This window comes from Triturus cristatus, chromosome 9 (genome assembly GCF_964204655.1).
Source record: "Triturus cristatus chromosome 9, aTriCri1.1, whole genome shotgun sequence".
In the NCBI taxonomy this organism is placed as follows: domain Eukaryota; kingdom Metazoa; phylum Chordata; class Amphibia; order Caudata; family Salamandridae; genus Triturus; species Triturus cristatus.
The window spans coordinates 1120391326-1120415744 of NC_140592.1; the positions used below are offsets into that span (position 1 = coordinate 1120391326).

A 24419-nucleotide genomic window follows, 5' to 3' on the forward strand; every position below is an offset into this window, starting at 1 on the left:
TCTTATGTCTAGTCCTCATTTTTTGGCAGCACTTCCACAGTCCTCTTCCTATGTTAAGCATGGTTCCCACTGTAACCAATGCCTGTTCATTTTGTAATTATACAACTTTCACTGTAATCATAATGAAAACACTGAACAATAACCAAGCACCATTTGGAAAGAAAGCAAATGACTGAGGCAGTCTTGAAGCTTGTACAACATATCACTGCCATCATATTGTCAAGGTGTCTTTTCCTGAGCAGGGTTGACTGAAAGTGAGGCTGGTGGCAGTAGGTGGGGTAGTGTGGCCATAGTACGTGTGCTGGGAGGCATCCCTCTGTAATGACTGTGCGTGATTCACTCCAACATTAATCCGAGTTTATTGGATGACCTCCAAATGACCTCAATGCTACAGATTTTCGGAGTCGTTTGGACTTCATCCATCTATTCTCTGCATTGAGCTGTGAATTAGCGGCCCCTCTCCATCCTAGAGTTGCTATTATGAGAATGTGAGCTATTTTAAGTTCAAAAGGAAGTTTATTGAGATAAAAGAAAATACTAGCACAAAAAAGTATAAGGATAATAATAATAATAATAACAATAAATAAAAAAATAAAAATTACACATAATAAGCAATTCAGTGTTGAAAAGCATAAAGGATCAAAAAATGTAAGTCAAGACAACATACCAACTGTAAGAAAAAGAACAATATCATAAAGAATCGGTGAACATAAGAGTATTACAATCTACGTGAATATGCGCACTACAAGAGAAAACATAGTTAAACCATAGAACAGCAATATGAAGGGAGTCATGGAGGTTTAGTCACCTCTTGCTGGAGGGGAGTGAGAGGCAGAGAGCGTTGAGCACTAGCATCAATAAACAGTGTAACAGGCGACCATAGGTCCAAACGTTTGGACGCCATATACAGTGGGTATACAAAAGTCGTGTCCAATCTGTGATTGTAGCAGAAAGCATACCACCATGCTTGATACGACAATTTAGTAAAGTCCTTCCAATTCTTAGTTATTTGCTGAAAGGCAACTGCTAACGACAGATCTATAATTTTTACATTGGAACCAAAACTTGTCCAAATATGGGATAGACTACCCAAAAAGATATGTGAAACAGAGAAAGGATAACGGGAGCCAAAGATCGAATTAATTTGAGACCACACTTTTCCCCAAAAACTATGGACGAGTGTACATGCAAAAAGTAAATGATATAAATCCGCAAGGGACGAGGAACAAGTCCGACATACATCTGAGAGTGCATTATGTCTTGCATGGAGATTAACCCCTTCAGTGCCACGCCCTTTCCCCCTCCTGTGCCGGGCGTTGCACTAGTGGGTGGGGTTCATGACGAGATAGTCTCGTCATGGGCACAGCGCAACCGTGTTCCAATGACGAGACTATCTCGTCATGGGCACTGAAGAGGTTAAAGGGGGAGAGGAGGAGCCTATTGTAAATAAAAAAGAGTGTCTGTGTAGTGTTTGCAGCTCTAGAGGACTTCCTGAGTTTAAACCAAATTCTATCCCAAAGTTCCACAGACCAAGAAGCGTTTAAATCCTTTTCCCAAGATAACTCTACTTTAGTTTTCTCTCTTGGAGTGAGTGAACTGTGTAAGAATTTATATATGACAGAGGCCCTAGAGTTGTGAGTTAGAAGAGTGTGTAGCTTATCTGCAGAAGAAGGTGCACGCGAAGCCGAAAGGGACGGAGTTTTATAATGAACATGGGCATTTTGGATGGCTTGTGATAAAAGGGAGTATTTCGATTGGAAAGATGCAGGCAAATCAAAAAAACGCTAGCTTGTGAAAAGGACATAATCTCATCCTGGACATACAATTGCCGTACCCAGACCAGACCTCGCTTTCTCCAAGATTTCCAAAATAGAGGTTTATTGTTTATTAAAATGAAAACATTGTGCCATATGGGGGAATTGAGAAATGATGTCCAGACACTGGAGTTCGAGGCGGAAATAGATAGTAGAATCTTAGAGGTAGGCTTAATTACAGGAATGGATACAGATTGCGGCTTACGTGTAAAAGCCAAATATTCATGAAATGAGAATGGGGAAATGAAGGACTGTTCAAGCGTGGTCCAAAGAGGGCAGTTTATAGAAGGTTCAGAGAGCCATCTCAAAGCCTGATGTAGTAGAAGAATGTGAGCTATTTAAATAACTTTGATAGCCAATGGTTACATTTGTGAAAGAGGTGCCCTATCAGTGTTCACCGGCCATGAGCTGTTATCTTATGCTAAAAATCATTGACAAGGCCAGTAGGTTACACTGCGGAGACCTATTGACTTTGCCAATTATTTCTTTTTGTTGTAATTATGACTTGAATTTTCATGCTTGCACACGGATGCAAAAATGTATTTGCTTTTTTTAAGGGATCATGGAACGCAAACATTTTCGGAGCATTCCACGGACGTTCTGCATCGTTTTGGGGGAGTTGCATAGACCTGAAAAAAATGCTTTTGTAAGGGAAAACATGAATTGTTCATATACCCCTCCTTATATTTTGTTCATATGTGCTAGGATGTCCGTCCTTAGAAAGACAACCCTCAATTTATTAAACTATCCCCAGCAATTGGATTTTATTTAATAACCTTATCAAAGCGCACATTTGTAATCAGTTTCCCATCAATGGAACTGATTGGACTAATCCCCTGCATTGCATTACTTTAAGAATGCATCATGTGTCCCAACACAGAGATCCATCCAAAACTATAAGTCAGAACAGAGGTTCCTTCTGAGCATCTTCTGAATGTGTCACTGCAGGGATCCTTATCTGCACATATTGCAAACCTGGATAGAGGGGCATTGTGGGGATCTGTGGGGTTCTCAACCTTAGTTATACCTGTGCACTAAGTACATGAGCATGAGAACACGTTATAAGAGGGATACAGACATACAAGGCTGCAAGTAAATCAGGGTAAGAGCTACTGCGAGGGCTCTGTGAATGCCTCACTACTAATGTATCACACAGGCGCTTTATAAGGACTTTAGGAATCCAGAGATTAGTGCATGATGTAATACAGGATGAGGCTATGATAAAAGTTCTGCAGATATTTCAGTGCTGGAATAGAGGTGAAAAATGTGGGTCTTTGTGTGCACTCTACTTATGTTATTAGTGAAGTGCTTGTACACTGTGCCGATCAACATTGATGGATATTATAAGAGGTCAGAGAATTTGTCATTATCAGAATGTGGGAGCTTACTGGAAACCAAACTAGAGGGTCATTGAGAGAGCTCTGAGAGTGTCGCTATAGTTAGGCAGCTTCTCAAGAGGTAGTTAAGAATAGATGGGCATTGTGACACCCCTGTGAAAGGCTGAACACTGGAATATCCTCTCATGGCGTAGGTGATAATAGTAGTGCATTGCATGCGGCCTATGAATGCTCAAGTATTGCGATCGCAGTGCCTGGCATAGGTTACTGTGAGCTCTCTTGTGGTGTTGCTGCCCATGTTGCAGGTCAGCATAGGCACATGCACACTGAACTCTGCAGACGTCTTGGTACTAGGGTATCAGCATAAATAGTAAATCTAACTAAAGGGAAATTGTGAATCTTATCTTTAATTTAAGCTGCAAAATGATACATGTTGATGCAGTCGAACTGTGTGTGTTCTAATATATTTTAATTTCAGCATTTTTTGTTTTGAATGACACGCTAAAACAAATTTGCGGGTATTTATACCATAAATGACAAAAATATCATATACACAGGTAGGTATAAATTCTGTACCTTACTGCTTCAAAGAATGTGTTTTTTCTACTAGTGAACTATAGGGTATACCTATCACTTCCCTATTAACTCACTCCCACACTTGTCACACTATCATGTTGGACACGGCATCCTAGAAACAAGTCCCATGCACCAATTTCACTTACTAAAATACGCTTCTGGTTGTTCATGGTGCCCCATCTCTTGCACTCCCTTTTAACTCCTTATTTTCTGCTTCCTTTCCCTATTTCTCATGCTCTGTCTACATGTACTTCAAATTAAAACTATCTCCCTTTTTCCTCATCATGTGTTTATTTTTACTCCCAACCCATCTTGTTCTCCTTATTCTACCAATCTCTTTCTTTTCAGTTTTACCTAGTAAGTAAATTAATATTCAAACTATTTATTTAAACCCCCCCTTCTTCTTCTGTTCCTGTCTCCCCATCTTAATCCCCACCTTTTCCATTGCACCTTTTCTGCTTGCAACTTGCCCTTCCTTTCACCATTGTACCACCCATCTATAACTCATTCTACATATAATGAAGGACCTACCCTTATAATGAGTGTTGCAAAAATCTAATATCTGAAGAATGTATGCTGCATGATGGTCACTATGCCCTCTGACAGCATTCAGCAATTCATGAACTGTCCCCCGGTCAGTGGGAGATCTTGAGTACAGGGTAATACCTCTCGTATTCCTCCTTGCTAGACCTGACAGCCTTAGGGTGGTCTTACCCAAACATTGTGCCTGTTTGCCTCAAATGTCTGCTGATTTCTTTTTGTTGGCCTTAGGACTCTGAGATCTTTACCACTGCCAACCAGGGCTAAACTGCGTGTACTTCTTCCTTAAAACATGGTTTGATTGACTTATCCACAATTGGCATATTTAATTTATCCATAGCGGTGAGCCAGAACTTTTGGATTTACCCCGGTCAAGCTCGACCGGTTGTCCCCGGTTGGCACTTTAAGCTTTTACCTTTATTATTTACAAATTCATAACTCTAGTTATACTTATTGGATGTTTGTCGTTTCGGTCTTGTTTTGTTCATACAAATATAAGTTATTTTTATAAACTGGTGTGGGAAGTTTTTGTGGTGTATTCACTGTTGCACACATTCTTTACACAGTGCCTCTTAAGATGCCCCTGACTGCTCTGTGCTAAGCTACCAGAGTGTGAGCACATTTGAGATGTGTATCTGGCTTACCCTGAGTAGGACTGTGGTTCCTGCTTGGGCAGGGTGCATACCTCTGCCAACCAGAAACCCAATTTCTAACACTGCTGTATTTTGTTTTTCACTATTGAATACTATTAGCTCCATAGGATAGAATGGGAGTTTATTTATAACATCCTTATAAATATAAATTCTCATTGGGACAAGATAGAAAGATGGAGTTTAGTGTGCCTGAACTCAGAATATAAAAATGCAACTTTTAGTAAAGATGATTTTTATATTGCGTGTTTTAAAATACCACTTTTAGAAAATGAGTATTTTCGTGCTTAGCCATCCTGTGTGCCTCTGCTGGTTTGTGGATTTACTGTCTGGCTTTGCAGTGGCAGGTGCTGGGGATGTACATTCACTGTAGACAGCCACTGGAAGATTTGATGTATGTCCTGCCTTTCCTGTATGAGTCAGGGCTGGGCTGAATAGACCAGGGTTGCATTAGAGTAGGGGGAGGAGAGTTCCTTGCACCTGAACAGGCCTGGTCTGCCTTACACGATGCTGTCTCCACCTCCAACCAGGAAGCTGGACCAGGGAGGAAAGAACTAACTTTGACTAAGCACATAACCTCACTGCCACTAGAGAACAAAGAGAAATGTTGTATAAATATTGGAGCCCAGACCCCAGGACTTAAGAATACTTCTGGACTTAAGAGGAACCTCTGCCAAGGGGAAGAGCTGGGAAAACTGAAGGAGAAGAACCACCCCTTTGATGTGTGCTGTCTGGGGTTGGCCTGCAGTGGCTGTTTCTGCCAAGGAGAGGACAAAGACTTAGCTGTGTGCTGTGTATCCTGCTTGAAGATCTCTGAGGGCTTGAAGTAGAGCTTGCCTCCTGTTCTGAAGTCTCAGGGACACAAAGACTTCACTACCAGCTCCCCTGAACTTCCTTGCTGGGAGTTCTGACCTGCCAAGAGGTGTCTGTTGCTGTGGTGGGCCTCTGGAGGTTCTTCCTGCTGCTGGGAGCTGGAAAAGAGACGCAACTTTGAGAAGCGTGATGCATACGTTCCTGTGTCCTATGCATCGTTGATGTGCCCTTGAAGAAACCGACACAGCGCCTGTCCACTGCTGGAGAAATCGCTGCTATCTGAATCCTGTACACCAATCTCTGAAGTACGAGATCACCGCACAGATTCCGGCCCTGCTGTGCGGCTGCAAGAACCAACGCATCATGGGACTGTGGCTGGAGAGACCACCGCAGTGCCATGGCTGCCAGCGCCGCATTGAGAACCAACGCATCCCGATCTCCACGCATCACACCAGGGCACCAAGTCTACAGGAACGCCGGGGCCACAGTCAGAAAAGAACGCATCACCTCCTTGCATAGTAACAAAACTAATGCATCACCTCCCCTTCAGTAAGGAACAGACGCATCACCTCCCCTGAAGTAAGGAACCCACGTATCACCTTCCCCGGGTGTAAGGAACTCACAGATCACCTTCCCTGTGGCTGTTTTTGTTTATGATTGTGATGCATCCAAGGTACTTTGTGTTCAAAGTGTCGCATCTATAGTTTGCTATAGACAGAACAGTTTTTACCTTGTAAAAATTACATTTTGATTAGTGTATGTTGGATTTTTGTCAATTTTGTCTTGTTTGGTTCTAGATAAAGATTACTTATTGTTCTACACAGGTGTGGTGTCCATGTGTTGTGTTTTCACTGTATTGCATGTGCGCACAAATGCTTTACACACTGCCTCTGAGATAAGCATGTCTGCTCGTGCCAAGCTACCAAGAGGGTGAGCTAGGGCTATTTTCGATGTGTATCCCCCTTACCCTGACTAGGAAAAAGAGCCCTTATTTGGACAAAAGTGCAAACCATTGTCAACTAGAGTCCCCATTTCTAACATTGGTGGTCAGCGGTGAGGATTTAGGACTTGTATTAGTATCTTACATACTGTGATTGGTGTACACTACTAGTATAGCACAGACCATTATGCAACCACATACTGTTTTTCGCTGCTTCCCTTCAGAATTTGGTTGTTGAAACTCTGGTAAGTTTTTGCACCTGTGGGGCCTTGTCAAAATGGAATCAACTTTTGGCACCTGCACATCTACAAGATGAGGGAACTAAAAGTCTTTTGCAAGGAGAGGGGCCTACCTGTGAAGAAGAGATTCAAAAGGCAGGAGCTTGAGGCAGCGCTGTAAGGCTATGAGGTACTACGCTGGGAAGCAACACTATCAGATGACTCTGAGGAGGAATCCGAGGAGGCTATCCCCTGCCAGAATACCAAGAGGGCAGTGGCCTAAGGAGGAAACATTATGGGAAAGATTGGCTCATGAGGAGAGTACATGGATTTGCTCTCATGACTGGAGGGTGAAGGAGCTAGATTGGGACTGCGAGGAGGTAGTGCGAGCCTTAGTTGAAAGAGAAATGTGTGTAGCTCAGAAAGTGAGCTTGGCTTGGCTGGAGGTGGAGTCCAGCTCAGATGGTGGCAGCAAAAAGGTGTTTTTTAGTGCTGAGGGAGATGTACACGCACCCAGAGATGTGGCGCCTGACTTAAAGGAGGGGGTTAACTAACACACCAGGGTGTTCATGTTTATGAGGTGGTTCCAGTGGTGCGTAGTGTCCCTGAGGTGGATTTGGGAACTGGCACAGGGGATCATTTTCCTAGAGGTGGGAGGGACACTCTACTGACTCTAGATGTGAGGGGCAGGGAGAAGGGTTCCACCATGATAGAAGTCCAGGTATGTGAGTGTGGAGACCATCCAGAAGAGTGTAGGTTGAATGACGGAGACACTCAGCCACTGTCTTGCCAGTCTCAGGAGAGTGATGTGGGGTACTTGTGCGAGGCACTTGATGGTGAGGCAAAGAGTAGGGGGGTGTACACCTGTGTGGGACTGTGTGAATCAATTGCTGCAGATCATATTTTAAGTCCCTGTTTTACAGAACTACGTCAATGTGGAGATATTCATTTTAATTGTATCCAAGTAAAAGCATATCATAAAAAGGATATTTTTCATTTATAATTATATGAGCATCATCTAAAGTCCTTTTTTAGATCTCGCCTATGCAGCGCACATGCGCTACAAAGGAGGGCCTTTAGTCGTCGCTCTGCTCATTTTCAAGCACTGCACTCGTGCTTGTGGCGGCATCCACCTTGCGGGAGTGCGCAGGGGCGCGCCACAAGCACGAGTGCAGTGCTTTAAAGTGAGCAGACTGTGCGAAAACGCACACACCACTCCCGGGCTCACCTCCTGCTCCCCCTCTCTCTCGTGTGCGCACCACTTCACACAATCTAAGTTCTGCTTGCTGGCAAATCGGATCTGAAACACAGGCATCGTAATCCAGTTTACGCCACCGTCCAACCCACCAGTGCATGTGTAAAACCGCTGCAACACGTAAAGTGACTTCCCTCTACTTAGCGCTTGATCCTGCACCCCTGCTGTTTCTAGACGCTATAAATCAGACGTTACTGTTAACGTTACTAATTGTTCCTCGGAAGCAGGTGTGCGCTAGATCAAATAGCTAAAACCGGATTTAAATCGTATTTGTTTTTAAATGCATTGTAGACCTTTACCGTCTCACAAACAGAATAAAAGCTTTAGTGTTCAAAAGTGAAATATTAACATTCCCTCTCCACCCCCCCCCGTATTGTCATTATTTTATATGTAAATGCCACACTTCAACTTGAGGAACCTAAAATCTTCTTCCCTTTCGCCTGTTCAGCAATTAATGTTGACATTGTAAAACTCAAAGGGCCCGATTCACAGAACTAACTTAAGACAAAATCCTAAACTTACTACCATTTTGGTATTCACAGAAGGCACTTACTCATTTTGGTATTCACAGAAGGCACTTACTCATTTCGGTATTCACAGAAGTTAGGAGTCCTAACTTTAGGACTCCTAAATGCCTTCTGTGAATACCGAAAGTCTTAAAATTAGGATTTTTCTCAGTTTAGTAGTAGTATAGTTAGGACTCCTAACTTTAGGACTCCTAAATGCCTTCTGTGAATACCGAAAGTCTTAAAATTAGGATTTTTCTCAATTTAGTAGTCCGAAGTCTAAATTTAGGACTACTAAATTGAGAAAAATCCTAATTTGAAGACTTTCGGTATTCACAGAAGGCATTTAGGAGTCCTAAAGTTAGGACTACTAACTTCTGTGAATACCGAAATGAGTAAGTGCCTTCTGTGAATACCAAAATGAGTAAGTGCCTTCTGTGAATACCAAAATGGTAGTAAGTTTAGGATTTTGTCTTAAGTTAGTTCTGTGAATCGGGCCCAACATGTGGCATGAGAACAACTATGAGTTTTAACTCTCTCTCCCGATTGGGGTTGTGTTGACTAACACAACATTCGGTTTATTTAATTTCAGACAAGTTCAGCGATTCTCTGCTTGAATGCGGCGTATTTGTTTGTGCATCTTCCCGTGTTCTCTATAATCCCCTTTCACTTATTTCAGCATCTTTCCTACGGCAAATGTGAGATCTGTCTGATTCAGTCCTGTAAGCAACCTGTTGTATTGTACCTTTTGTGATGGTTTGTGCAGTCCTGAATGTATTGGAACCTTTATTTCACAGCTGTTATGGTTTATCTTTCTACTTTGTAACACATCGGCCTTTTTACTCTTCCTCGCCTTCTTCTGCAAAGTCTTCTGCAATCTTTCTCATCACTCCGTACCAATTTGCTAACCCATCTCAGCCAGGCCATTGTGCATCAGAATCCTTGAAAAAGCAGTTTGCAATATGGTGACTCTGTGCGCTAGTTGCAATCTTGCTTCTTCTACTCTTCAAGGAGAACATGGACACCCCGCTAAATCCTCTCCGACAAACTGCTGCATCTGATTCCAAAGGTGCGCGAGTCCTACTTCTATTTGTTTCTCAAGTGTCTGGAGCCTTTAACCAGGGCCAGTGAAAGTAAGCAATGCTGCGCCTTTTTCCATATAATTATGTTTTTAACGCACATGCCACATATCCACAGCCGGTCTCATAATATGCAGATTTCAACATCTACTTAATGTGGCTCAAGAGGTATTTTTTAAAAGTGCTAGACATGGTGTTGCACAGTGGCTGGCTAGTTGCACGCATTGACTGCCAAGCAGTTACCTTCTGATTGCTTAATGAGGTGCAATTTTTGAGACACTTTATTAATATGTGTTAAAATGACAATGTATCGAAATATCACAGAATATGGTGCATTCTGCTCCATAATATGGTTTTCCCTGCTGCGTAATTTAATTAGCTATGCCACATAATCTGGCCATATAATTCCTGTTAGCTGTCTTTAACCTGCCTCCTTAATGTTTGGTTTATTCTGTCTTTAACACAAAAAAACAGTAATCTGCAGCGTCCCTAAACGTATGACTGTACACTTGGACCCATCCTGCTGATCTTTAATGTCCCCCACCCAGCCCCTACTGACAGGCTGCACTTCAGTGCCCTCCTTCTCACTTTCAAAACCTGCATAGCTGGAAGTGTCATGAGCCCTAAATAGCACAGCAGAATCAAAGTACTGTACACGCCTCCTTTAATGCCAGTTCATTGTCCTCTGCACACACTTAATCTCTATGGCTAGCAAGAACTCGCTGCTGGTGTCTGGTGTGATCTGCAGTCCACGAGTTCAAGCCCCGGTGGGGACCACACCAGTCTATCATCCTCCTGAGGTTGATTCATCGCGATACTCTTGGGAAATGGTGAAATCTGTTATTTACTGTGCTTAGAACTTTTGGTATTAAGCTTTACATAACAAAGAATAAGGAACGCGTGCTTTGCACAAACCCTAAACATTATCTAGAATATGTAGTAACCATGGAATTAGCCCCCCATTTCTTCTGATTTCTTTTTGTTTGGCTTTGACCATTATTACCATTTCCAAGCAGGCATATGTCTGTGTCACAATTAGGAGGGTACTTTGAATGGCCTTATACTCCATCGATATTGGGCTGCTCTGAAGTACCTTGCTCCCTGCGCCATGGATTCAAGCTAGCCTGGCTGATGAGGGGTGTTACCCCGAAACCGGTCCCAGGATGCTTGTGTCCGGTCCAGGGAAGGTCCTGGCTTGGCAGGTCGGGCTGGATTGGCATAGCCAATAGTTATCGCCTTCGGGACCTTATACGTTTTTAGTTATCCAGCACAATATCCTTGGTTCAACAATATCAACTGTTGCATGGCTAAACACTTATAAGGTCCCAAAGGCGAGACCTATTGGCTATGCCAATGCTTGTTATCCGTAGACCTTGATCATTACAGTACAAGTGGACTGTTACTCAAATCTCTGCAGAATAATTTCAGGTTGTGAAAAATCTTATGATGTCTACCACCATTCTTCAACCATGGGTGGAATTGTTAATGGAAATAAATTTAGGTATGGAGGGTTCATTGAATGCATTTTAATATATATCTAGTTTCCCTTTTATACCTTGCATTTTAATATATATCTAGTTTCCCTATTATACCCCTCAGGTTTATGTGAAGTACGCATATATATTTATTTATATTGTATTTTGTGTCCTCTCATCAGCGAGCTTTCTCTCTTTTACCCCATTGCAAATGGTCATTTGTGGGAAATATTTGTGGAAGTAGAGACCATACTTTTTTACTCTGTTACCAAGTAACTCAAGTTGTCTTTATTCAAAGACTTCCTTTGCAGCACAATATATAGTTCAGAGGTAAAAGCTGAAACACACCATTCTATAGGGGCTTCAGGATGGCCAAACATGTAAACTCTACACTCTGAAAATGAAATGACCTGGAAAAGCTACATATAGTACATATATTTAAACCTCAGTGTTATAAAAACAGTAGTGGGTGAAAGACATTCAGGTGTGGGGTGATTTGCAAATTAAGTATGAAGGATGAGATTCTAATCAAATTGATGGCTGATAAGAGTTCTTCAAAGAGCAAATCAATGTGTTTTTAGAGACAAAATAGTGACAACATTTAAAAATTCCAGAGATAAACCCAGAAAAGTAATTGGTGAATAGGAATATGTTGTGGCAAAATTGAAGAATGGCTGCCTAATAGTGAGTAGAGTGGTATTGGAAAATCCTATGTTGAAGCAAATTCTAAAATTGGAACATAACCCATTGATGGAATGACATCTACTTTAGGGTTTGTGTGGAAAAGGTAATTCCATCTGTGATTTCTTCTATGGTCTTAGAATCTCATGCAGAAATCTGCAGATTGTCCAATACTGTCCACCTCAAAGACAGACCCTGGGTTTTACCCCGGGTTCACGGTTTTAAAGCGGTCTGGGAAAAAGAAAAACTTGATGGGATTGATTTCCCTTATTTCTCCTCAAAAATCAGTTATGATGTATGTTATCTTTGATTATTGGCGGAAAGATACATCAGCAAAGACAAAGTTCATTGCATTAAATCCTCAGTTTCTTATCATTCCATGTTTCCCGAAAGTAGGATTGGGCTCAGAGCTTAACCATATTTAAACTGTCAATTTTGTAACTGTCAGGCTGGCACCTCCTATTATACATATTGATGTGGGTTCAATTCTCTGATTGCGTTATCAGTCACTCGTGTTTAGCAGCAATATCCACTGTTAACCCAATGAGGAACTGCATCAAGGTATTGGAGAAATAAAAATGGTATTTATGAACACATTAACATTGACTATTATTATGTGTTTATTACTCATCAGGGTTTTATCAAATATTGTAAACCTTATCCTGCAGATTAATTACATGGGTAGTCATACATATGTTGCAGTGGGTAGTTCATCTGTTCAATATGTGTTATTTGAGAGGTAATCTAAAAATACATATTTTGCTTCGTTTCAGGCTGGTCACCAGAGGTGGTGGGAACAGGAAATTACAATGACTGGGAGTGTTCCAAAGGGAGAATTAATCACAAACAATCTAACGGAGCTTATTAAACCTGAACCCTATGAAGTTCGCCTAACCCCAATTACGCGATTTGGGGAGGGAGACTCCGCTATTCGTGTAATCAAGTATAGTGGTAAGTGACATCATTTAAAAGTATGTTTTTATCAAATGGCTGTTTTTATGGACATATGTGGTTCAAGTTTGAAATTAAGAAGATGTGGCGTTTATGTCAATGGATACCTGTCATTCTTCAAAGCGGAAATATTGTATACCGTAAATCAGACATTTGCAACATTTGATGATTTTAAACAGTTGTTCTTAACAATCAATTTAATTCTAAAAAATGTGTTTCTGACCATACAACATGCTTCCTTACAACTTTTCAACACAGGTTCCTGTAGTGATTGCTTGATGTTGGTCCACCTCAGACAGTGACAAGAGTGCAGTTTGTAAATGTTAATTTAACACATATCTATTATTTATTTTCAGTAGAAATTAATCTTAGGTTAAATTAAATTATTTTGTTATAACTTTTGTATTCAGATTCCCAAATGTCATTGCACATCTTTGAACAATTTTTAAGTTGAAGTGGGCGATGTCTTTACACATTTAGAAAACCTTGTAGTAGTATGAACTTTTCAAAATGGTATGCTTATTGTTAGGAATGGAATTAACTTGGTTGTGTTTGCCATTGGGTACATTTTGATTTGAAGAAGTAGCAGTTCTCCTTGAAATCTAAGGCTGTTAAAGTTCCCAGACCCCTCCTGTTATTGGCTGTTCTCCTGGAATGCCAAATACAGTTACATTTTTATCAGTCCTGATTGCTTCTCTACTGCTTCAGTGTATGACTAGTGGTGAAATGTGTTATAGGACCTAGCCAATAGTTGCCAATAAGTAGCTTAGTCACAGAGATTTTGTGATATTTTCAATGGGCGTTGCTAACATGTAGTCTGTGTTGCTTGGTAAAAAAAGAGAGATGGCCCAACTCGTTCCAGGGAACAGGGCACTTTAGATCAGTAAAAGAGGAAGAATCCCTGGAGAAATCTCATTCGTTTATTACTCTACAATCAATCACTCAGTTAGTTCTATATAAAAAACGTAAAAAAATTTTAGCAGACAAATTAAGCCCCAAACAGAAATATAATACTATTGTAATTTTATTACGAGAGTTTTACTCTCTCCTTTATCTATATTAAAAGAAACCACCAAAGTCCATGTATGGACACAAATGCAATAAAAATAAAATTTCACAATTCATACAATACAATATCATGTATCAACATACTAAGTCATTAAAAAGCATTCAAAAGCATAGACCCAAGAAACAACAGGAACAATCAGAAATATATGTTTACAAATGATCCAAATACAATACACAGTATATGAGGGGTCTTTAGTAAAAAGACTTCATTCTTATCTAAAGGATTCCCTGTTTGTTTGGATTCTTGATTGACACAGGTGTCGACGCGTTTCAGTGGTGTTTTTGGCTTTATAATCAGAAACCACGTTCTTCAGGACAGAAAACTGATAACGGGTCCCTTTTCTCCACAGTTTAAAAGTTATTTTATCATAAAATGTGTAGGGTCATGTATTTCAACTGGAGTTCTAATTATCTTGTCACAGATCCCCTTGATTTCTGGATCTCCGAACTTGTTATTAGTGTCATTAATCCTCCAAACAAGATATCAATAATCAGCTAGCTTGAGGGACAAGGGCTTCCTTATACGACTCTTTGACATCAAATGTGATATAGGGCCTACCTCTGGCGCGATAATAAAGGTATCAAAAGGAGACAATATTTTTTAGGTCAATAAACGACTAAATATTTGCAATTTTTTAACAATAGGTATAAGATCCTGTTATCCAGACAATGCCGGTCTCACATAATTAAGTATTTCATGCTTAGTACCCTCAGGAAATGAGGAACAATGTCTAGTGCGTGTTACTCCGAGTCACACCAGACATTTCCAGTCACGCCCAATGAAGAGTTGCAAATTCCGTACCCCCCTCGAAAATTATGCATAACGTCTGGTGCATGTTGATACAGGTCCCACCAGATGATACCGGTAATACACAATGAAAAGTTGCAAAATTCCGTACCTCCCTGGAAATGAAGTGCAATGCTTGGTGCATGTCGATATTGGTCGCACTAGGTAATTCTGGTCACAAACACAGGCACAAGTAGACAGTGTGCGTCCCTCAGGGGACGGTCTTTGATGTCCCTGAGACCTCCACAAGAGAACAGAGGGCAAGCCAACAAGCTCTTTAAGAGCACACTTCTGGGTGCCACACAGAAGCAGGTAGTTAGCCCAGTCCAGCTACTATTCAGGAAGGGTGCATAGTCCTTCCATTGGCAGTAATCCTCCTTGCACAACATATTCCTCTGGCAGTGTGCACCACGTAGTTCCAGGTTCTCTGGTCCCAAGTCCCCACAAGTGTATATCTGCCCTGCTAAAGTATGGCACCAGTAATTATACTGTAGTGTGACTTTGAATTGGGGGGTGGTCAGAGGGTTTACCTTTAAACCACAGATGTCTCCACTAAATTCCAGTCCTGTCTTCCATGAGACCATGAAATGCTGATCTTAATCTTTAGTAGGGCCATGATCTGGATCCAAAGGCCATGTGTCAAAACCTCTCCCTCCATGCCCTCCAGCTAGACCATAAAATCGAAGAGGTCTGTCATTCCAGTTGCATGCCCAATGTTTGTAGCTCTCGCTGGGGAATGCAAAAATGTGTTCCCCTAGCCTCCAGTGTGGGATGGAGTCAAACTAAAAGGCATACAAAGAGTTTTAGAGCAGAGAAATGTCCATTTTATAGCAGTGTAATTTCTCAGCTAGCAATTACAAAACCACCTTTACCACAGGAGAGGGATTGTCTTTGTAAAAACAATGATAGGAAACATTATGAGGCTGCTCCAGTCCAATCTACTATTGCAGGCTGAATTAATTTACACCATTCTCCCACGTTAACCTATGGGAAGAGCAAACCTCATAGATAGTGAAAACTCACATGGGTATTCTTCACTACCCGGGCAGAGTACAGACATGTGTAGCTACTCTGCCTTTCACCTACCACCTGCTTCACCCCTCAGGACTTACACTAGGGGGTGCTCTAGTGGTAGTGAAAGGTCCCCTCAGGATGGATCATGACTTAGAAAGGCCAGCCTAATTATAAGCGCATTTGTGAACACAAAGACCTGCAATGGCAGGTTGTATACATGTTTTAAAATACCATAGGTGCAAGTGTGCACATTGGCCTACAATGGCAGACTGGACACAATTTCATCCAAATCCATGCCTAAATTCGTAGGGATTTGCAAATTAAATGCAATTGTTTCCTTGCTTGTAGCAGTATAGTAAACAATATAGTAAATAAACACTTGAGTGATCGGTGTTCTTCCCACGAACCTTCAATGGCACTCTTACATTCCTGACTTAAACATATAATCCTTGTATGGTTTCCTTAACTTCACAATTGAGCAAGCTCTTATATATTCTAGTTTACAATTGCATTTTTTTCTTGTCAACATCTTGAACCTAATGTATCCCCATCCTCATTCCCGAACTGATCACAATGTTTATTCTCTTTAGCATTTTCTGATTCTCAAGCCTAATTCTACTCTGATTTCCCCCCCACCTATATAATTCACTGTCTGAACTGCACATCTGTGATATCATAATACTCACATTTTTCAGTCTTTTCAAAGCCTACCTATACAACCCTACAAAACACAATCTTTTCATTAAAGAAGATTTTTGCCACAATCCTTTTAAGTTGGGGGTTATAAAGGCAAACACCCATGCCTAATATGCAGGCCTGGTTTTTGAGGAGATGCGACTAGATGCCAACCACAGGGGGCGGGGGGGGGGGTCACTGTGTTTTGAGGCAACAATAAAGATTTCATTATAACTCTGGTGATTAATATACCTGTCGAGGAGAGATCAGAGATTTTTTAGTGGTAGTTTTGACTCCTAAATTAACACAGAGGGTTAATATGCCTTGTGCAAAGACCATGTACCATGCAAATCACATAGTTGTAATACATGTAAAGAGCTCAGTGGTTGACTGCTTTTGTCACAGAGATACTTTTGTTACCTGTAGTTTATAAATTGTAATCCTAATATAACACAGTGAGCTATGAACTGTCTTTTTTTTTTTTTTTTTTAAATTTTATTTGAGAGTTCGTACCGGCAAATACATATTACTAAATGGGTACATAGATACATAAAATAGAACATAGCATTATACCCTCATGCAATACAAAAACAGACAGAGTGATACACAGTGACATACAATACAAATTAAATTAGCATATTAAATATCGATACAGCCAATATATCATTCGTTTGTGGTTAATTTTGCTGTCCTCCATGTAGCCACTGGGGCCCAAAGTCGCTTGCCCACATCCCTTAACTTTGCTCCCTTTAAGTCATATAGTGCCTCCTCAATATTATGTATACCCAACATTCTACACAACCACATTTGAAAAGTTGGGGCTTCTGTATCCTTCCAGGCTGCGCTAATTAGAATCCTAAGAACTGCTACAGAGATAAAGACTAAAGCTTCAGCCTCGATACTTATGTTTAGTTTCGCGTCACAGCCAATTATTATCAGGGTCGGGGATAGGTTAATTTTAACATCAAGTAGCCCCTCTAAAAACCGTGTTATTTCAATTTTGATTAATTTCAATTTTTCACAGCCATAGAACATGTGTATAAGATCTGCCGTACCTTTTCCACATCTGGGGCAATTACTATCTGTCGCTTTCCCCCACGAAAATAGTTTTTCGGGCGTGTAGTATAAATTAAATAGGGTTTTGTAATGTTGGGCTCTGAGATTCGAGGAGCGTAAGAATCTCTTGTCCATAGCTAACGCCTTATCAACGTCTATTTCTGGATCTCCTAATTTTTTGGACCATGCAGCTTCGATTTTGCCAACATCATCTATTATTGCATCATTGAATATTTTATATATATCTCTAATTCTATGGCCCCCTGACTTCAAATACTCAATTAGTTCATATTTCCCTTGCAAAGTGATACATGGCCTAATTGATTTAATTCTATTTACAATCTGCATGTATTTGAATTCTTGATAGCCTCGTAGTGAATAGTGTTGTGTAAGTTCTTCAAGTGTTCTACACTGATCACCAATCATTATTTGCCCCAGCTCCACTATACCATGACTCTCCCAATGACGCCACGTTCCATCCCTACTAAAATTTGGAAAAAGTGTTGAGTTCCAAAGTGGTGTGCGATAATGGATGGTAGGTATATCTAGAGCTTTTTTAACAGTTTTCCAAATATACCATACATCCTCAAGCGTCTTATATCCAGTTTCCTTGAAATAACTCCTCTGAGTTTGCCTTAATAAAAGCCCTACGGCTTCACCTCCTACCAATAGCTGAAAAATTGATGGTATTGCCGACTGTCTGAGGGTTGGGCCACCCGGATGGAGTAGAATAGCCATGTCTGTAAGGAGACATGCAAGATGGTAGCTCTTAATATCTGGCAGTCCCAAACCACCTCTATCTTGTGGTAATGACATATATCTATTTGACCGCCTTATTTTGCCATATTGCCATAAAAATTTCAAAAAAATGGCCTCAATCCTCCTAATAATTTTCTCATCAATTTTAAATGGGATTGATCTTAATTTGTAGAGCACCTTAGGAAACATTGTCATTTTTATAACGTTAGCCCTCCCTATCAGTGACAGCTGTAATGAGTCCATTCGTTTTAGGTCTGTTTCCATAGATTTCAAAAGAGGGGTGTAATTGTCGTCAATTATTTTACCTGGTTCTGCATTTATTGTTATACCCAGGTAAACTACAGATCCTACATATCTTCCATCCACCTTGGCTATTTTTTTGAGCATAATACCTGAGTTTTGTCAACATTTAATCGGTAGCCAGACACATCTCCAAACTGACCGGTTATGTTAACTACCTCCCTCATAGCTAGCTCTGGATCTTTTGTGATGACTGCTAAATCATCCGCATAAGCGAGAATTTTAGTATGAAACCCATTTGATGTTACTGGTTTAATAATCGCACTATTCATTAATTGTGTAATTAAGGGATCTATGTTACGCGCGAACAAGATTGGAGAGCATGGGCAGCCCTGTCTAGTACCCCTTGTTATATTGATCCTATCTGATCTTTCCCCCATTGATTGAATTCTAGCCGTGGGTGATGAATACATAGCACGAATAGCTTGACAAATTCTAGGGCCAAATCCCCTTGCTTCCATAACCTTCCATAGAAAACTCCATCTAACGCGATCAAATGCCTTCTCGGCATCGAGGAGGATCATTGCGACCCTCTCTCCCCTAGCAGCACCAATGTCAAATAATGTAATAGCTCTCCTAATATGGTTTGTAGTTCCTCTTCCTGGGATAAATCCATGCTGCCAGGGGGCTATGAACTGTCATCAAAGAGCTGCATTCAAACAAACAAGTATAGGTTAGAACACTTTGTTTTTTCTCTAGACTTTCATGGTTCTAATGTTGCTAAAAAAAGCTTGGTAGGGTAGAAATAAATTCTTATTCGTAAAGCCAACCCCATCTACTGTAATACATTTTAAATTCTGTGCACTCTTAAAATATACTGCTTACCAGAATGGATGAGATGAAATTCCTACACCTTGTAGTTCTCTTTGTCTTATATAACAGTTTCTATACACCGATTTACTCAAGTATGATTTATTGTCTCTGTATAATGTGTGTGTGATGTAAAGCACTCTGACACTCTACATTGGTAGGGGTAGTGGTAGAAAACAAATGAAATATGTGAGAAAGGAGGTATGAAGAAATGATGGGCACAGTTGAAGGGTGATAGTTAGGGAAATTCAAGGAGAAGGGTGCTCTAAGAAAGATTGTTGCACCGGGCACCACCAGCGTTAAAGATGGCCTTGTCAATATGTGTATGGCTTTTCTTCACCTTTTTGCTTTACTTGCAATGGCTTCTGGTTTTTTCATAGCATTATTTTATTAACTGCACACAATGTTGATTGAAGCTGGCTCAAATGAATTTTTTTATCATCCCTAGCTTGTGTCCTGCTACAGGATGCCCCTGCCTGGTAGTTTATTGCTATTCAACGGAACATTTAACTGTCTATAATGTATGATGTGACAATACAAAAATGAAGCCTAGATAGACGTATGAGAGAGCCACTGCCAGAGTCAAAGAACAATGAAAGAGTAAAATAATAGTAGAAGACATGATTTTGGCAATTTCATATAATTTCACAAATTACAAAAATATGCACAGGCACCCCTTGACAATTTGGTAACATTTGATTTTGTGACATTGCTGGAGATTTATATAAAGTAGTTGTGCAGTTGTTTTAATGCATACAAGGTGATAGAAATGCGGGTCTCTAGTTGGCAGAGGTATGTTCCTTTGTCCAAGTACGAACCCTTGCTTCTAGTCATGGTAAGGGGGATAACCCCTGCTCATCCCCTTGGTAGTCCGGCACGAGCAGACAGGCTTATCCCAAAGACAATATATAATGTATCTGTACTCAAAGCACAGTGAAAACACCACAATAGACACCACACCAGCGTAGAAAAATAACTAAGTATCTTTATCTAAACCAAAAAAGACCAAAAAGACAATAATCCAACATACATGTATCAAGATATCACTTTAGAACAGTTCTTTAAAAAAATAACTTGTAGAAACCAATAGCTTCACCTGGGGCTATTACAATGTTGTGACAGGCATAAATCCTAAGTACAGCACCCACCGCGAGGTGCGAGGCGTTGGGCACGGAGTCACATGGACCCCCAAGCAACAGTACCTTAGAAAACAAAGTCTATGGATAATGCACTGCATCGTGGAGGTGAGGCACTGGTGCCGAAGTCAAGGCTGGTTACCTGGAGGCATTGTGTCCCTGAGGAGGCGAAGGGTCGAATCCAGGAAAGTGGGAGTTGGTGGTGAGGCGTCAGTTCCGGTGAGGCCATGCAAAGTCGTGGAGTTTGTGAAGTCACCCTCGTCAGTTATCGGCTCTGCGATAAAGGGATACAGGTGCTGGTGGTGACGGCTTCGATGGGAGTGCTGGCGTCGGGAAGGTGGATAACTGCAGGTGTCAGCAAGCATCGAAAGGCGTTGGAGCTTCGTTGCAGGCAGGGCGGTGCATTGTGCACTTCACAAGCGGTGGCCCCGGGTTCAGTGCATGTTGCAGCATCACTGGTGGTGTTGCTAACAGTGATGTTTTTTTTCTTGCATTGCAGCACCAACCACACTATTCTCAGGGCCCATGAACTGGAATTGACACCCTTCTGAATGCAGGAGTCCACAGAGTTCAGATGCTGGTCAGTGGGTTGCAGGTGAAATATTTGTGTCCCTGAGACTTAAGAACAGGAGGCCAGCACACACACGCCCTTGGAGTTTCTTCTTCAAGTAGGTTCACAGCAAAGTTCCAGTCTTTGTCCTTTCCTTCCAGGCCAACCCAGCAAAGCACACAGCAAAGGGGCAGTACTCCTCCTCACAACTCTCTAGCTCTTCTCCTTGGCAAAGGTCCCTTTTTTGTGCAGAAGTGATCGCATTCTCTGAGGTTTAAGGTCCAGTACTTATACCCAACTGTGTCTTTGTTCTCTTTGTGACACGGGTCTCTGAGCCCAGTCTAAGCCAGTTCTGTCCTCTCTGGTGCAGCTTCACTACGGGAGGTGGAGACAGCATTTGTGCACAGGAGACAATGTCTATTCAGGTGCAAGTGACACTCCTCCCACCACTCTAGATGCAGCCAAGGTCTATTTGGCTCATCTATGAGTCACGCAGGAAAGGCAGGACACACCATATGCTTAGAGTGCTCTCATTCTTCTTGGAAGAGCATCAGCTGCTACATGCTAGGCAAGCGGGATTTAGAGCTCACAATAGCACTAAGTTGGTGATGCTCTCCGTGCTAGATGAGCTTCGGACAACAGCTGATAAGAAGTCCCCTTTGGTGCAGACCCTTTTGAACCTCTCGGCCGCATTTGACACGGTGAACCACGTACAACTGGTGGATCATGTCCGTCGGCTGGGAGTCACTGGGACAGTCCTCCAATGGATTGCTTCCTTTTTGGAGGGTCGGTCACAAAAGGTCCGAATAGGGGAACGTAAATCTAATCTTGGCGCCTTGCCATGGGGAGTTCTGCAGGGCTCTGCGTTGTCTATTCTGCTTTTCAATATTTATCTCCATCCTCTGATTGCAGCATTGCTAAACTGGACTGTCAGATATACAACTATGCCGACGACACTCAACTAATTTTCCGCATTGATAATTCTTCTCAGGCACAGCTCAAGGTACAGAACATCCTTCGGTTTACGATGAATTGGATGACTCTGAACTCACTCAAAGTGAATCCAGTTAAGATGGAGGTCCTTGCTATTGCTACACAGGCTAGCACTTGGTCTAGCCTCTTCTGGCCACAATAGCTTGGCACTACTCCGTTACAGGTGGCAGCAGTGAAGAGCCTGGGGATCAGGTTAGACACCAAGCTTACGATGGATAACCAGGTAGCTGCTGTAGTGGGGAGCTGCATGGGACTGATGAGGCAATTAAGGAAACTTGTATCCTTGCTGTACTTCGCTACCTTGTGCACTGTGGTGTCGGCTCTAATCAGGTCACGCCTGGATTATGGCAACGCAATATAGCTAGGACTCCCCGATAAACTTTTGGGGAAACTTTAGGTGGTCTTAAATGACGCAGCGAGACTGATCCTTAAATTGCAGAGAAGAACACATGCCACACCAATGCTTCAGCAGTTACACTGGCTCCCTATTAAGCAGAGGGTCAGGTTTAAGGGTCTGTGCATTGTAAATAAGGCTACGTATGGAGCGGCGCCTAGCTACATTAAAAACCGCCTGAAGCCTTATATGCCTGGCCGTTGTCTTCGTTCATCAGGGACACATCTGCTGGCCTGTCTGTGCTTCTACAGAACCACCTTGGGGGGTTGTGCCTTTTCGGCTGTGGTTCCCCAGATCTGGAATAAATTACCAGAATGTCTACGCGGGGAGACAACTCTCTTTCCATTTAGGAAGAAACTCAAGACCATCCTGTTCACCGAGGCGTTTGGATAAGTTCACCCCAATTCTGCCCAGCTGCAAGTGATAAGACATCCCGGGTTCATGGTAATAGAGCTTAGAGACTGTTGGTGATTTGGCGCTTTACAAATATAATCTAACCTCAACCCCCCTCTTGGCTGTCTACAGCGAATGCACATCCCCAGCTTCTGTTTCTCCAAAACCAGACAGTCAATACACAAAACAGCAGAGGCACACAGAATGGTTAAATAAGGAAATACTTACTTTCTAAAAGTGTAATTTTCACATACACAAAAAATATTCTCCCTAAAAAGATGTGGTATTAAATTCTGAATTCAGAGAGCATAAACTCCATTTCTCTATCCGGTCCTAATGTAAACTCATACTTATAAGATATTACAAAGTAACGTGCACGTTAGCCTATGAGACAGATAGGTGCCGATTCCGATCCTGGAAAAAACGGGTACGAACCGTCGGTCGGAGCGTTTTCTCCGTCCGACTCGTACCCTGGAAAAAAACCCTACAAACTTGCAAGTACGATTCGTACGGAAACACCATTTCCGTACGAGTCGGAAAAAACACTGACCGACTGAAAAATACATATGAATGAGATCCGGACGTGATGTCCGGACGGAGGTAGGCTTGTTTTTACGTACCAGCAAGTACGATTCGTACCCACAGCAGTCCGGACGGCAATATTTTTACGGCACCCAAAAAGTGCCGGAAAAGCTAAGTATGCCGCGATGCCAGCGGAATAGGGGCCCGCCCCCCCAGCCCCCGTATGTACGCCCCGAACACCCCCCCAGCCCCCGTATGTATGCGCAAAACCCCTAGCCCCCCCCGCGGAAGTACACGCGAACCCCCAGCCCCCCTCGTGGAAGGACGCGCCGAACCCCCAGCCCCCCCATGGAAGTACGCGCCGAACCCCCCACGGAAGTACGCGCCGAACCCCCCGTGTAAGTACGGACCATACCCCCCGTGTAAGTACGGACCGTACCCCCAGCCCCCGTGTAAGTACGGACCGTACCCCCACCCGTGTATGTATGGACCGTACCCCCACCCGTGTATGTACGGACCATACCCCCAGCCCCCCGTGTAAGTACGGACCGTACCCCCAGCCCCCCGTGTAAGTACGGACCGTACCCCCACCCGTGTAAGTACAGACCGTACCACCCTGTGTAAGTACGGACCGTACCCCCATGTAAGTACGGACCGTACCCCCACCCGTGTATGTACGGAGCAGACATACACGGGTGGGGGTACGGTCCGTACTTACACGGGGGGGCTGGGGGTACGGTCCGTACATACACGGGGGGGGTACGGTCCGTACTTACACGGGTGGGGGTATGGTCCGTACTTACACGGGGGGTACGGTCCGTACTTACACAGGGGGTACGGTCCGTACTTACATGGGGGGTACGGTCCGTACTTACACGGGGGGTACGGTCCATACCTACACGGGTGGGGGTATGGTCCGTACTTACACGGGGGGGTACGGTCCGTACTTCCACGGGGGGGCTGGGGGTTCAGCGCGTACTTCCGCGCGGGGGGGGCTGGGGGTTCGGTGCTTACTTCCGTGGGGGGGGCCTGGGGGGGTGTTCGGGCGTACATACGGGGGCTGGGGGGGTGTTCGGGGCGTACATACGGGGGCTGGGGGGGTGTTCGGGGTGTACATACGGGGGCTG

The 24419-nt window shown here is 42.6% G+C and overlaps 1 protein-coding gene across 5 annotated transcripts in view; it reads left to right on the forward strand.

Annotated features, from left to right (window-relative positions):
• The window catches only part of MDGA2 (MAM domain containing glycosylphosphatidylinositol anchor 2), a 1462473-nt gene that overhangs the window by 1252301 nt on the left and 185753 nt on the right, over positions 1–24419 (forward strand). For all 5 annotated transcript variants that reach the window (XM_085627023.1, XM_085627026.1, XM_085627025.1 and 2 more), the window contains exon 11: positions 12658–12835. In XM_085627023.1, coding sequence (XP_085483149.1) covers positions 12658–12835 — 178 coding nt within the window. The remainder of the gene's footprint in view (positions 1–12657; positions 12836–24419) is intronic.